Source organism: Oncorhynchus tshawytscha, linkage group LG12, assembly GCF_018296145.1.
Source record: "Oncorhynchus tshawytscha isolate Ot180627B linkage group LG12, Otsh_v2.0, whole genome shotgun sequence".
Lineage (NCBI taxonomy): Eukaryota > Metazoa > Chordata > Actinopteri > Salmoniformes > Salmonidae > Oncorhynchus > Oncorhynchus tshawytscha.
The window spans coordinates 38500679-38512714 of record NC_056440.1 but is presented as its reverse complement, the minus strand read 5'-3'; the positions used below and the strand labels follow the sequence as shown (position 1 = coordinate 38512714).

At 42.0% G+C, this 12036-nt stretch overlaps 1 protein-coding gene across 1 annotated transcript; it reads right to left on the bottom strand.

The window, feature by feature from the left end:
- Window positions 1-893: 893 nt before the first annotated feature.
- ela3l (elastase 3 like) lies at window positions 894-5711 on the bottom strand. The gene is made up of 8 exons (XM_024439164.1): window positions 5602-5711; window positions 5240-5328; window positions 4949-5046; window positions 4565-4693; window positions 4113-4249; window positions 3846-3991; window positions 1398-1550; window positions 894-1039 (listed from the first exon to the last, which is right to left on the bottom strand). The coding sequence occupies exons 1-8, from the start codon at window positions 5639-5641 to the stop codon at window positions 1022-1024; spliced, it is 810 nt and encodes a 269-aa protein (XP_024294932.1). The 5' UTR covers window positions 5642-5711; the 3' UTR covers window positions 894-1021.
- Between the last annotated feature and the right edge of the window lie 6325 nt (window positions 5712-12036).

Genomic DNA, 12036 nt, shown 5'->3' with positions numbered 1-12036 from the left:
AACGAACATAACGTTTGTTTACACATAAACAGTTTAGCTTAAGATTTGACTGACTTTAATTGACCCCTTGATGTGTAGCTTCAAAATATGTTTAAAACTATTGTGTGCATGCATAGACACTGAGAAAACATACACTAAGATAATGAGAAATGCAATGTACTTTACGCACATGTCCATGCACGGCATGCACACACACACACACTGTCGATGTGACAGTGAACTGCTCTAATCGGACATGAGACGTCTACTGTCAGCCTGTCAATGAATCTTCCCTCATTTAAGAATTTCCCTGTCAATAAACAGCAAGTATGTTTGCGTGTATGTATGTGTGTGTGTGTGTTCGTGTGTACATCTGTATGTCTGTGAGTGTGTGTTTGGGGACGTGCGAGCAAGTGAGCGTGGGCTTGAGTGAGAGAGAGAGACGGATACTAAAAATGGATAGTAAATTCTAATTTAAACATAATTTTCCCTATAGCCCTCATTCTCAATCTCATTCTCATTCCCAGCCTGTCTGCCAAGTCTGTGTAGTGTAATCACATCAAAAGCCGAAGATGTAGGAAGACTTTATGGAGAGCAGAATACATCTGGCCTGGCTCACCCATTAATGAAACCCTTCCATTCTCAGAATATGTATGACAGCATAAAGTGGAAAACTAGATGTCTGTCTTTCTGAAGTGGGGTGAACATACAGGTCTACGTTTTACTCGTCTAAAAACAAGCCCACATTTCATTGGAAGGATATCATCCTCACACATTCTCAAGTAGAATGTCCCAAAACGCTCCTATTAGCAAATATTAGGTACACAGCATGAAAAATTTGAATGCCAAAATGATTGATCAAGTACTGAATGTATGGAGATACATGTATAGATAGACCTCCAACAACGGAAACATCTTATGGAAATCCCTTCTCTTTATCTTGAGTGACTGAGGACATCTTGTGGCATGAACATAAAATACATCACAAAGCCATTTTGCTGAGTCCTTTTTTATTGGACTCAATTCCCCATTCTGCTCCACTTTAGTTGCTCATCATAGCCTGAGAAAATAGACAGACAGACAAAACAGGACAAGTCATTGGTGACATTTCCTGAAAAGGTTTTCCCTCATCATCAGCATCCTGGAAAAACCGTGTAGCTCACTTTTGGGGATGACATTTTCTATATATACACATCAATTGAAAGATGTCATTCCCCTCCATGTTCTGTGAAAGTTCCATGACTCTAGGACTAAACAATTCATCCATTTGAAAAAAACTACATTTTTTTTGCAGTGTCTGAAAAGTCGACATTATTGAGATGTAAAGGTTTTTCCAGAATGCCGACGTCATGCTAATTAACACTGTAATGACGCGTGTAAACCTTAGCTCTGTGAGTCATGTCAACATGTCCTTTTACCTGGTCGATCCAGTCATTGAAGTTGGAGACGCGGGTGAAGACGGTGGGCTTCTTCGCGTAGTTGCAGCCCAGACCAGAAACAAAGCTGGCAATACCATGGACCTCCCATACTCCCTCTGGGTTCTTGCAGTTCAGGGGCCCACCAGAGTCACCCTATAGGAGAAGAAGAAGAGAATTGATTTCATACTTAACCAAAGACATGCAACAAGGCATATATTTTCACCCCCCCCCCTTGGATTTCTTCACATTTTATTGCGTTACACAGTGGGATTAAAATAGATTAAATTATCAATATAAGTCAATGATCTCACAAAATACTTTGTAAGTGGAAGAAAAATGTATACATGAGTCAATACCTGTTAGAAACACCTTTGGCAGTGATTACAGCTGAGAGCCTCATTGACTACGTCTCTAAGACCTTTGCACATCTGGATTGTGCAATATCTGCCCATTATTCTTTTCACAATTCTTCAAGCTCTGTCAAGGTGTTGGGGATTATGACTAGACGGCAATTTTTAAGTCTTGCCATAGATTTTCAAGCAGATTTAAGTCAAAACTGTAACTTGGCCATTGACTGTCTTCTTGGTAAGCAACTCCAATATAGATTTGGCCTTGTGTTGAAGGTTATTGTCCTGCTGAAAGGTGAATTACTCTCCCAGTGTCTAGTGTAAAGCAGACTGAAGCAGGCTTTTCTCTAGGCCTGTGCTTAGCTCCATTCTGAAAAACTCCCCAGTCTTCGCCAATGTCAAGTACACCCATACCATAATGCAGCCACCACCATACTTGACAATAAGGAGGCAGTTACTCAGTGATGTGTTGTGTTGGATTTGCCCCAAAGATAAAACTTTGCATTTAGGACAAAAAGTATATTCCTTTGCAATGTAGTTTTGCAATATTACTTTAGTGTCTTGTTGCATACAAGATGTGTATTTTAGTTATTACATTTCTATTAATTGGTAAACATTTGTAAAAATGCTCTTTTCACTTTGACATTATGGAGTATTTTGTGTAGATCCATTTTAATGCCACTTTGTAAATCAACAAAATGTGAAAAAATATCCAAGGTGTGTAAATACTTATGATTACCACTGTATGCATTTATTTGGATATCTATGCATTTATTTGGATATCTATGCATTTATTTGGATATCTATGCATTTATTTGGATATCTATGCATTTATTTGGATATGAAACATTTCATTAAAATTAAAACTATGTGGGGCTTGGTGTCCACTCAATTGACCACATGGGTGGTCAGAGGCTCGATGGGAAGGTTGCCACACCCAAGGGGTGTTGAGAAAGATACATCTATTTGAACACTGAAGATAAAAATAGTATCTCTATGCAAGCATTTTGGATTTGAAATAAAATACTTCATATGAGGTGACAGTACAGAATGTAACCTTTATTAGAGAGTATTTTCATACATATGTTTTAGAGTTTAGAGCTGAAAGCATTTTATGTATCTTGTCCCCATACATATTCACTTAAAGTGTAATAAAGTAGTCAAAACTTGTAGTTTTTAGTCCCATATTCCAAGCTTGTGACTCTATGAACTTGTTGGATGCATTTGCATTTTGTTTTTGTTTGTTTTGTTATGTTATGCCCCAAATAATTAATGGTAAATCATGTATTGTGTCATTTTGGAGACGCTTGTATTGTAAATAACAATAGAATTAGTTTCTGAAATCTACTACATTAATGTGGATGCTACCATAGTTACGGACAATCATGAATGAATTGTGAATAATGATGAGTGAGAAAGAGACACTACATAATCCGAATCACAACCACAACAAACTGCAAATGCATTCAACAAGTTTGTAGTCACAAGCTTGATGTAGTCATTGCGTCCTATGAAAATGGGACCAAATACTACATTCTTTGAGTACTTTAATACACTCTAAGTGAATTTGTCCAAATACAAATGGGGGGATTTGAAACTGTACAGAAAGTGCTTTCATTTCTAAACGGTGGAACAGATATGTATGAAAATACTATCAATTAAAAGGCGAAATACGGTACTATCGCCTCATAAGAAGCATTTCCTCTCAAATCCAAAATGCTTGAGTATAGAGCCAAATTAAATCTTTTAGCTTCACTGTACAAAAAAATACGTAGAGGAGTGAATGTAATTCACGAATGTGTTACTCTCACACCCCCACTCTCACACACAACACAAACACTAACAGTAACACATACACACTCACATGTACACAGGCACACACACACACACACACACACACACACACACACACACACACACACACACACACACACACACACACACACACACACACACACACACACACACACACACACACATATATATAAACAAACAAACAAAAATATGCTCATGCACAAACACATATATCACACACAATACATACTCTCTGTTTCTCTTTCTCTGTGTCTCTCTGCCTCTCACATCTCCCAGGGGTACTCACGTTACAGCCAGCGACATTGCCATCTCCTCCGGCACACACCATGGTGGTCCTGAGAGCAATTCCCCACCAGTCGGGCTTGGAGCAGGTGGCATGGTCCACCACAGGCATCAGAGCCTGCTGCAGGTTATCAGCAATGGGGCCTCCGGCTAAAACACACACACATGTCAATCTGCAGCTAGTTACCCTACAGGAACACACATGAAAGTGATCATCAAACACACACACACACACACACACACACACACAGAGAGAGAGAGAGAGGCTTACTGTAGACCCTTCCCCAGCCAGTGATGTAACAGGGGTACTGGTTGTCCAGCACAGTGCCAGCAGCAGGGATACAGCCAAGCTGCACATGGTCAGTCAGGGTCACATGCTCAGACAACTTGATCAGGGCAATGTCATTTCTGGTCAATCAGAGACAGGGGAGGAACACAGAGAGAGAGACGGTTGTAGAAGGAAAGGATAGACAGGTGATGCCACTGAAAGTCAGCCCAGTTTATATTGTGATGTACTGCAAGTATATACGGCTACTCATAATGCTCTACATATCCAGTGTTGTTTAGGTAGAGACTAAAAAACAAAGCTTTGCTTTCTTCCATTCGGTGCTGATGATACAACCCTTAGCAACCCATCAGATCTTTATTGTCAATATCTGTTTTCTTAGTGTAGCATTCAAGGTTTGTTGTGCTAGCCTGTCTATTTGTGGACCGTACTCTTACCCGAAGGCCACAAAGATGGGGTTCCACTTCTCATGGACAACAAGCTTCTCAGGGATGATGGCCTGGGAGCCTTCCTCAGTCTCAACCAGGTTGTGCTTGCCAACGAACACTCTGTAGGACAGGTTGAGGCTGGGAGGGTTGGAGAAGGTTGAATGCTCAGTGATCACAGCATATATGAGCGGAAAACTCTGTCTGTCTGTCTGTCTGTCTGTCTGTCTGTCTGTCTGTCTGTCTGTCTGTCTGTCTGTCTGTCTGTCTGTCTGTCTGTCTGTCTGTCTGTCTGTCTCTGTCTGTGTGTGTGTGTGTGTGTGTGCGCGCGCGCGAAGGTCTTCTTTGGATGCACTGTGTATTTGCGTGTAAATGTGATTGTGTAGCCTCTCTTACTTGATACAGTGCGCAGCGGTCATGACCCAGTTGGTGGCAATCAGAGATCCTCCACAGGTGTGTCTCCACTCACCGTCCCTCTCATACTGCAGAGAGATCTGGAGAGAAAGAAGAAAATTTTAAAAAGAAAGAAAGTATAAAAGAAAGAAAAAGAGAGAGTGAGAAATATTGAGGTTGGATAGAACGAGTTACTCCATACAGATACATAATGATGAAAAGTGACCTATGTAAATGCAATCCAGTATTATAATCATTTTACATAGAGCGAGGGAGATAAGGGTGTCAGTGTACCTGCCAGGGCCAGCTGTGAGGCTTGGCGTCGACTCCATTGACCACACGGGTGGTCAGAGGCTCAATAGGAGGGGTGCCGCACCCGAAGGCTAGGGGGGTAGACAGAGAGGCAATCAGGGTCAGGTCTTTCTCTCTAACTCAGAAGTTACCAACTCCGGTCCTGGTGAGCTACAGTGCAGGTTATTGTTAAAGCCCAGCACAAGCAAATCTGTTTCAGCTGATTAACAAATTATAGTCGCCAGTCTGGTTGAATCAGGTGTGTCAGTGTTGTGCTCGAGCAAAAGCCTGCACACCCTTCAGCTTTCCAGGATTGCAGTTGGAGTCTCTGTCTGATGTCCACACACATAGAGGCTGACACTTACCGCTAGCGATGAGCACTGAGGCCAGAACAATGGGAATCATGTTGATTGATACGTTGTCTGCTTGGCGACAGCATGACACATCCTACTTTAAACCCTAGTCCTCAGGGCTGCCCCGCCCATCTTGGTTACACACACTTTCTCATTGGTCCTCCATGACCGCTGTGGATGAAAGAGAAGAAATGTGAAACTGCCGACCAATGGTTTGGGGGGCCTGATCGCCGGCAGACTGCGACAACAGGTGTGTTTCCTAGAACAATTCACATGGCCTTCACCTCACTTTCCACTCACCTTTCACCAATGTATGTGTATTTCTACATTTCTCAGATACCCTAGAATCTGGATAAAAACTGTAAGCAATAGAGCTTCACCTAGTTCCTAACATATTGCTTTCACCTGTCCAGTCCTATTCAGTACTGAGAAAGGGAGTGACCAATGCCACAGTCTCTGAACCCATAGCCCACAAACTCCTCCTCTGGATTGGCCCAGTGAGTTACATATGATCCATGGGAATTCAGCACCTGTACCAGTGTTGTGTAAGACAGTTAGAGAGTAACCTGTACTTTACAGAATAAACCACACTTAGGGCAGTTATTAAGCCAAATATTTATTAGTATTACACATGTGCAAATATTATGCGTATTGCATGTCAGACATGGATGGAAAGTCCCCTGGTGATTTCAAAGACATGGCTATGGCAAAGAGCAGAGGGCGGTACAACAGAAGAAAAATAAACCCCCGTTAACTTGTTTTATGCGCATGAATGTATTATACTATTCAGTCAATGTTTTAATATGTTGGGGTAGGGGGTTTCACTTCAAAGAGGATTGTTGACACATCCATTTATTCTTACAGCACATATTATCGTGTATCCTGGTAAAGAGTCCAGAGAGAGGGTCACACACATCTGATTCATGACTTATACCTATGGCAAAGGCTGTTTGTGTGTGTGCGTGTGTGTCTGTGTGCGTGTGTGTGCGTGCCCAAGCAGAAGTGTGTAACCAAAGAAGACATTGTGTAAACATTCAGTGCTACGGTAGGTTCAACTGACTTGCATAGCATGCTGTTTTACGTGCTGTTCGGAGGACCCAACCACACGGGGAGATCTGGGTGATGCTTTAGTCTCTGGTGATAAACTGAACTTAATCAGTGTCACTTCTCTGATAGAAGAAGAAATGCAATATACTTGTCAACCACTAGATGAGGCATGATATCCATACACAGGAGTGATATAGGCCTACTGGCAAAATCTGATCTCCACACCAACAAATCTGTGATTGTTCATATACCTATAACACATTATAAAACGGGTGGGTCTAATCCTGAATGCTGATTGGTTAAAACCGCATTCCAGGCAGTGTCTGGAAATCCATAACCAACTTGGTGTTATTGAAACAAGTCATATTTGCTTGTTAAGCTGAAGCTTTAGCGTAACCTCTGGGATAAGAGACAACACTTGTTCAGGTGTTCTAAAAACAATTGTTTCACAATCTTTTGTTCAGAACGTTTATGTAATGTCAAAATGTGCAGTGCTCTATGTCCTGCTGTTGCACAGTATATTTGACATGTTTTAAGAATTACTCTTTAAACTATCATGCATCGTTTGTAATGGAAAACGGTTTGTGTTTCTTCTGAAATGAACTATAACTGCAGTGTCAGCCAGTGGATGGTGTATGTGTCATAATTCCTGCAGTGACATTATACTTTGTTACTCAATCATGACTAGCCTAATCCTCCAGATAAGGTGTGTAGCATGTGGTAGAGTAACTGACTCTGAGACTGAGATTTTGGCATTTAAGCCCTTTTTTTCTAGTTACCCAGAGTCAGATGAACTCATGGATACCATTTGAATGTCTCTGCGTGCTGTTAGAAGGAAGTTGAAGGTAGTTTCTGTATGCTAGCTGATCGCATAGACTTCCAGTCATTGCGCTCCGTCTAGTTAGCAATCGCTCCAGAAACTACCTTAAACTTCCGTCAAACTGCACTCGAAGACAAAAATTGTATCTATGAGTTCATCGAATTATCGCTTTAAATCAAAAAGACCAAGGCACTTTTATCAGAGAGTTGCAATTAAAACACCTGCATTGAATTGGCATCTCTATGTAGTCGTTAAAAGCTAAGTTAAAAACAAGGCAAACAAATTGTCTGTGTGTGTTTTTTTATCAGAGCCGGGACGTGTCAGAGACAGTGTCAGTCACAGTGTTAGAGGGTGGCCTGAGCATAGTTCCACAGTTCAAAGGTTGTCGGTGACTCCCTTCTTTCTCATACTGTTTAAATCCCAGTCAGTCAGTGTGCGTAGAAGCATACACAGGACAACTGGCATGGTGGTGTCCGACTCTTCACCGTAGTAGCCTATGTCTAAATTCTAGTTGGTCTGTGACTTCCTATAGCAAAGCCAGGTAAAAATAATTGCACCCCAACCGTGAGAAGCACAAAAGAAACTCAGCGAAGACAATGGTGAAGTCATCGCATACAGTATGAATGTGTGTTTGTGTGTAGCATGCAGATGTAACCCATCGTGCAATGATGTCACAGTCTCTGAGACCTGAAGCAGTGTAGACTTCAGGACAAAATGTTGATGTGAACACAAGATCAAACCCTGTGTGTGGATTGACTGGCTGGATTACCTATTTCTTCCGTCAAACAAGTAAAAATGTAATCTATGATGTGTGATATCTGACAGTTGAACATTTGTCTTCTCTCATCATGGCAGCATCTAAGAAGAAATGCTCCTTGGTCACGGGGCTGGAGGGCATTGGCCCCCTAGTGTGTTCTGTTGAGGAGATCCCCAAGCCCACCGCCACGGTGATCAAGGGTAAAATCCTGGATCCCACGGAATGGGCCTGGAAAGTATGAGTTTGGCAAAGACAAGTATAAAATAAACTTACACTCAAGACATACAGTGCACAGTGCACACACACACACACACACACACACACACACAAAAGGAACATGGTGCACGCACAAAGGACACTTATGCCCATATACACACTTGTATGTGGAGCACACACACCAAAAACAAACCCATTTGTCTTTGTCTCTCTCCTAAGCTACAACCACTGGTTTGATGGCATGGCCTTGATGCACCGCTTCCACATCCGTGACGGTGAGGTGACCTATAGCATCCGTTTCCTGCACAGCGACTCCTACGTGCGTGGTTCTGATCCCACCGTACCTTCTCCTCTGTGCAATCCGGTTTCCAAGCTGGTCAAGGGTGCACCTCAGCCATGCTGAAGGTACTAAACAATATCATAACCACCATCGATAAAAGACAGTACCGTGCAGCCATCTTCATTGACCTGGCCAAGGCTTTCGACTCTGTCAATCACCGTATTCTTAACGGCAGACTCGACAGCCTTGGTTTCGCAAATGACTGCCTCGCCTGGTTCACCAACTAATTCTCAGATAGAGTTCAGTGTGTCAAATTGGAGGACCTGTTGTCCGGACCTCTAGCAGTCTCTATGGGGGTACCACAGGCTTCAATTCTCGGGCCGACTCTTTACTCTGTATATATCGACGATGTCGCTCTTACTGCGTATGATTCCCTGATCCACCTCTACGCAGACGACACCATTCTGTATACATCTGGCCCTTCTTTATACACTGGGTTAACAAACCTCAAAAGAGCTTCAATGCCATACAACACTCCTTCCGTGGCCTCCAATTGCTCTTAAACGCTAGTAAAACTAAATGCATGCTTTTCAACCAATCGCTGCCCACACCCCGCCCACCAGACTCTGGAAGGTTCTGACTTAGAATATGTGGACAACTACAAATACCTAGGTGTCTGGCTAGACTGTAAACTCTCCTTCCAAACTCATATTAAACATCTCCAATCCAAAATTAAATCTAGAATCGGCTTCCTATTTCGCAACAAAGCATCTTTCACTCACGCCGCCAAACATACCCTCGTAAAACTGACGATCCTACCGATCCTCGACTTCGGCGATGTCATCTACAAAATAGCCTCCAACACTCTACTCAGCAAACTGGATGCAGTCTATCACAGTGCCATCCGTTTTGTCACCAAAGCCCCACATACCACCCACCACTGCGACCTGTTTGCGTTCGTCGGCAGGCCCTCGCTACAAATTTGTTGCCAGACCCACAGGCTCCAGGTCATCTATAAGTCTTTGCTATTTAAAGCACCGCCTTATCTCAGCTCACTGGTCACAATAAAAACACCCACCTGTAGCATGCGCTCCAGCAGGCATATCTCACTGGTCATCCCCAAAGCCAACACCTCCTTTGGCTGCCTTTACTTCCAGTTCTCTGCTGCCAATGACTGGAACAAATTGCAAAAATTGCTGAAGTTGAATACTTATATCTCCCTCATTAAATTTAAACATCAGCTATCTGAGCAGCTAACCGATCACTGCACATGTACACAGCCCACCTGTAAATAGCCCATCCAATCTACCTACCTCATCCCCATATTGTTTTTATTTACTATTTTGCTTTTTTGCACACCAGTATTTTTACTTGCACATCATCTGCACATCTATCACTCCGGTGTTAATTTGCTAAATTGTAATTACTTCACTACTATGGCCTATTTATTGCCTTACTTCCTCACGCCATTTGCACACACTGTATATAGACATTTTTTCTATTGTGTTATTGACTGCATGTTTGTTTATTCCATGTGTAACTCTGTGTTGTTGTTTGTGTCACTGTCACGTTCTGACCTTAGTTCCTTTGTTTTGTCTTTTGTTTTAGTATGGTCAGGGCGTGAGTTGGGTGGGTTGTCTATGTTCGTTTGCCTATGATTTTCTATTTCTGTTTTTGGCCTGGTATGGTTCTCAATCAGAGGTAGCTGTCAATCGTTGTCCCTGATTGAGAACCATATTTAGATAGCCTGTTTTCCATTGTGTTTTGTGGGTGGTTATTTTCTGTTTAGTGTGGTGTTGCACCTTACAGGACTGTTCGTTGGTTGTTTGTTTTGTTTTCAGTGTTCATTAAAATATTTAAAATGTGAACACTTACCACGCTGCACCTTGGTCCTCCTTTCCTTCCCCAGACGACAAGCGTTACAGTCACACTGCTTGGCTTTTTTGCCAGGTCGCAGTTGTAAATGAGAACTTGTTGGTTAAATAAAGGTGAAATAAAAAACATTGATTACATGGGTGGGTTGAATTTGTGCCATATCGCAATGTGTTGCAGAACTCATGAGCTGCTTGATTTAGCATGTTTGAAGCCTATAGGCCCATTTATTTGTCAAGACAGCTGTGGATGACTGCATCTCACTTTAGTAGTTTTGGTTATTTGCATTCGCCTTTTGTTTACTGTGTTTGTTTGTTCTTAATGTAACTAGCCTAAATATAGATTGTGTAATGCCTTTATCGATCTGATATTAGGTTTGTAGGCCTATAGTAGGTCTACCTCTGTTTTGTTTTGTTCACATTCATTCGTTTGCATTCACAATTGTGTCGGTAATCTAAGCCAAACTGCTATTCAATATTTTAGTTTTGCATGAATAACTAGGCTACTACTTTCAGCATTTAGTTCGCATTATTTTAGTAAAACAGCTGTGTGTACGGCTGAATTCACATAGGGTCATTCTCCTATTGCAATAAGCCTATCTGTCTTGTAGCCTATATTCATTGCCAAATAAGCCGTACTTTACTGTGTCGGGCACAGTCCATTGTGCTGATGCAGCGCAGTAGAGATGGGTACAAATCTTGTGCCCAGCTGTAACTTCAAAAGCGCTCAATGGTCTTGGAGTCTTGGCATTTGAACTTTAAGTTTATTGTGGGTTAGTGTGATATACAGTGCATTCGGAATGTATTCAGACCCCTAAACTTTTTCCACATTTTGTTACATTACAGCTTTATTTTAAGATGGATTAAATTGTTTTCCACTCAATCTACACACAATACTCTATAATTGCAAAGCAAAAACAGGTTTTTAGACACAGAGGGTAGTGCGTACGGCCCAGTACATCACTGGGACTAAGCTGCCTGCTATCCAGGACCTCTACACCAGGCGGTGTCAGTGGAAGGCCCTAAAAATTGTCAAAGACTCCAGCCACCCGTCATAGACTGTTCTCTCTACTACCGCATGGCAAGCGGTACCGGAGTGCCAAGTCTAGGACAAAAACGCTTCTCAACAGTTTTTATCCCCAAGCCATAAGACTCCTGAACAGGTAATCAAATTGCTACCCGGACTATTTACATTGTGTACCCACCACAACCCCTCTTTTATGCTGCTGCTACTCTCTGTTTATCATATATGCATAGTCACTTTAACCATATCTACATGTACATACTACCTCAATCAGCCTGACTAAACCGGTGTCTGTATGTAGCCTTGCTACTCTTATAGCCTCGCTACTGTATATAGCCTGTCTTTTTACTGTTGTTTTATTTCTTTACCTACCTATTGTTCACCAAATACCTTTTTTTGCACTATTGGTTAGAGCCTGTAAGTAAACATTTC

Bases quoted from the DNA above. Each gene is read 5' to 3' on its own strand.
- ela3l (XM_024439164.1), bottom strand. From the start codon at position 5,641: ATGATTCCCATTGTTCTGGCCTCAGTGCTCATCGCTAGCG. The intron at 5,329-5,601 runs GTAAGTGTCAGC...CTACCCCCCTAG, and splicing joins CTCAGTGCTCATCGCTAGCG to CCTTCGGGTGCGGCACCCCT. The intron at 4,250-4,564 runs GTAAGAGTACGG...CTGATTGACCAG, and splicing joins CCCATCTTTGTGGCCTTCGG to AAATGACATTGCCCTGATCA.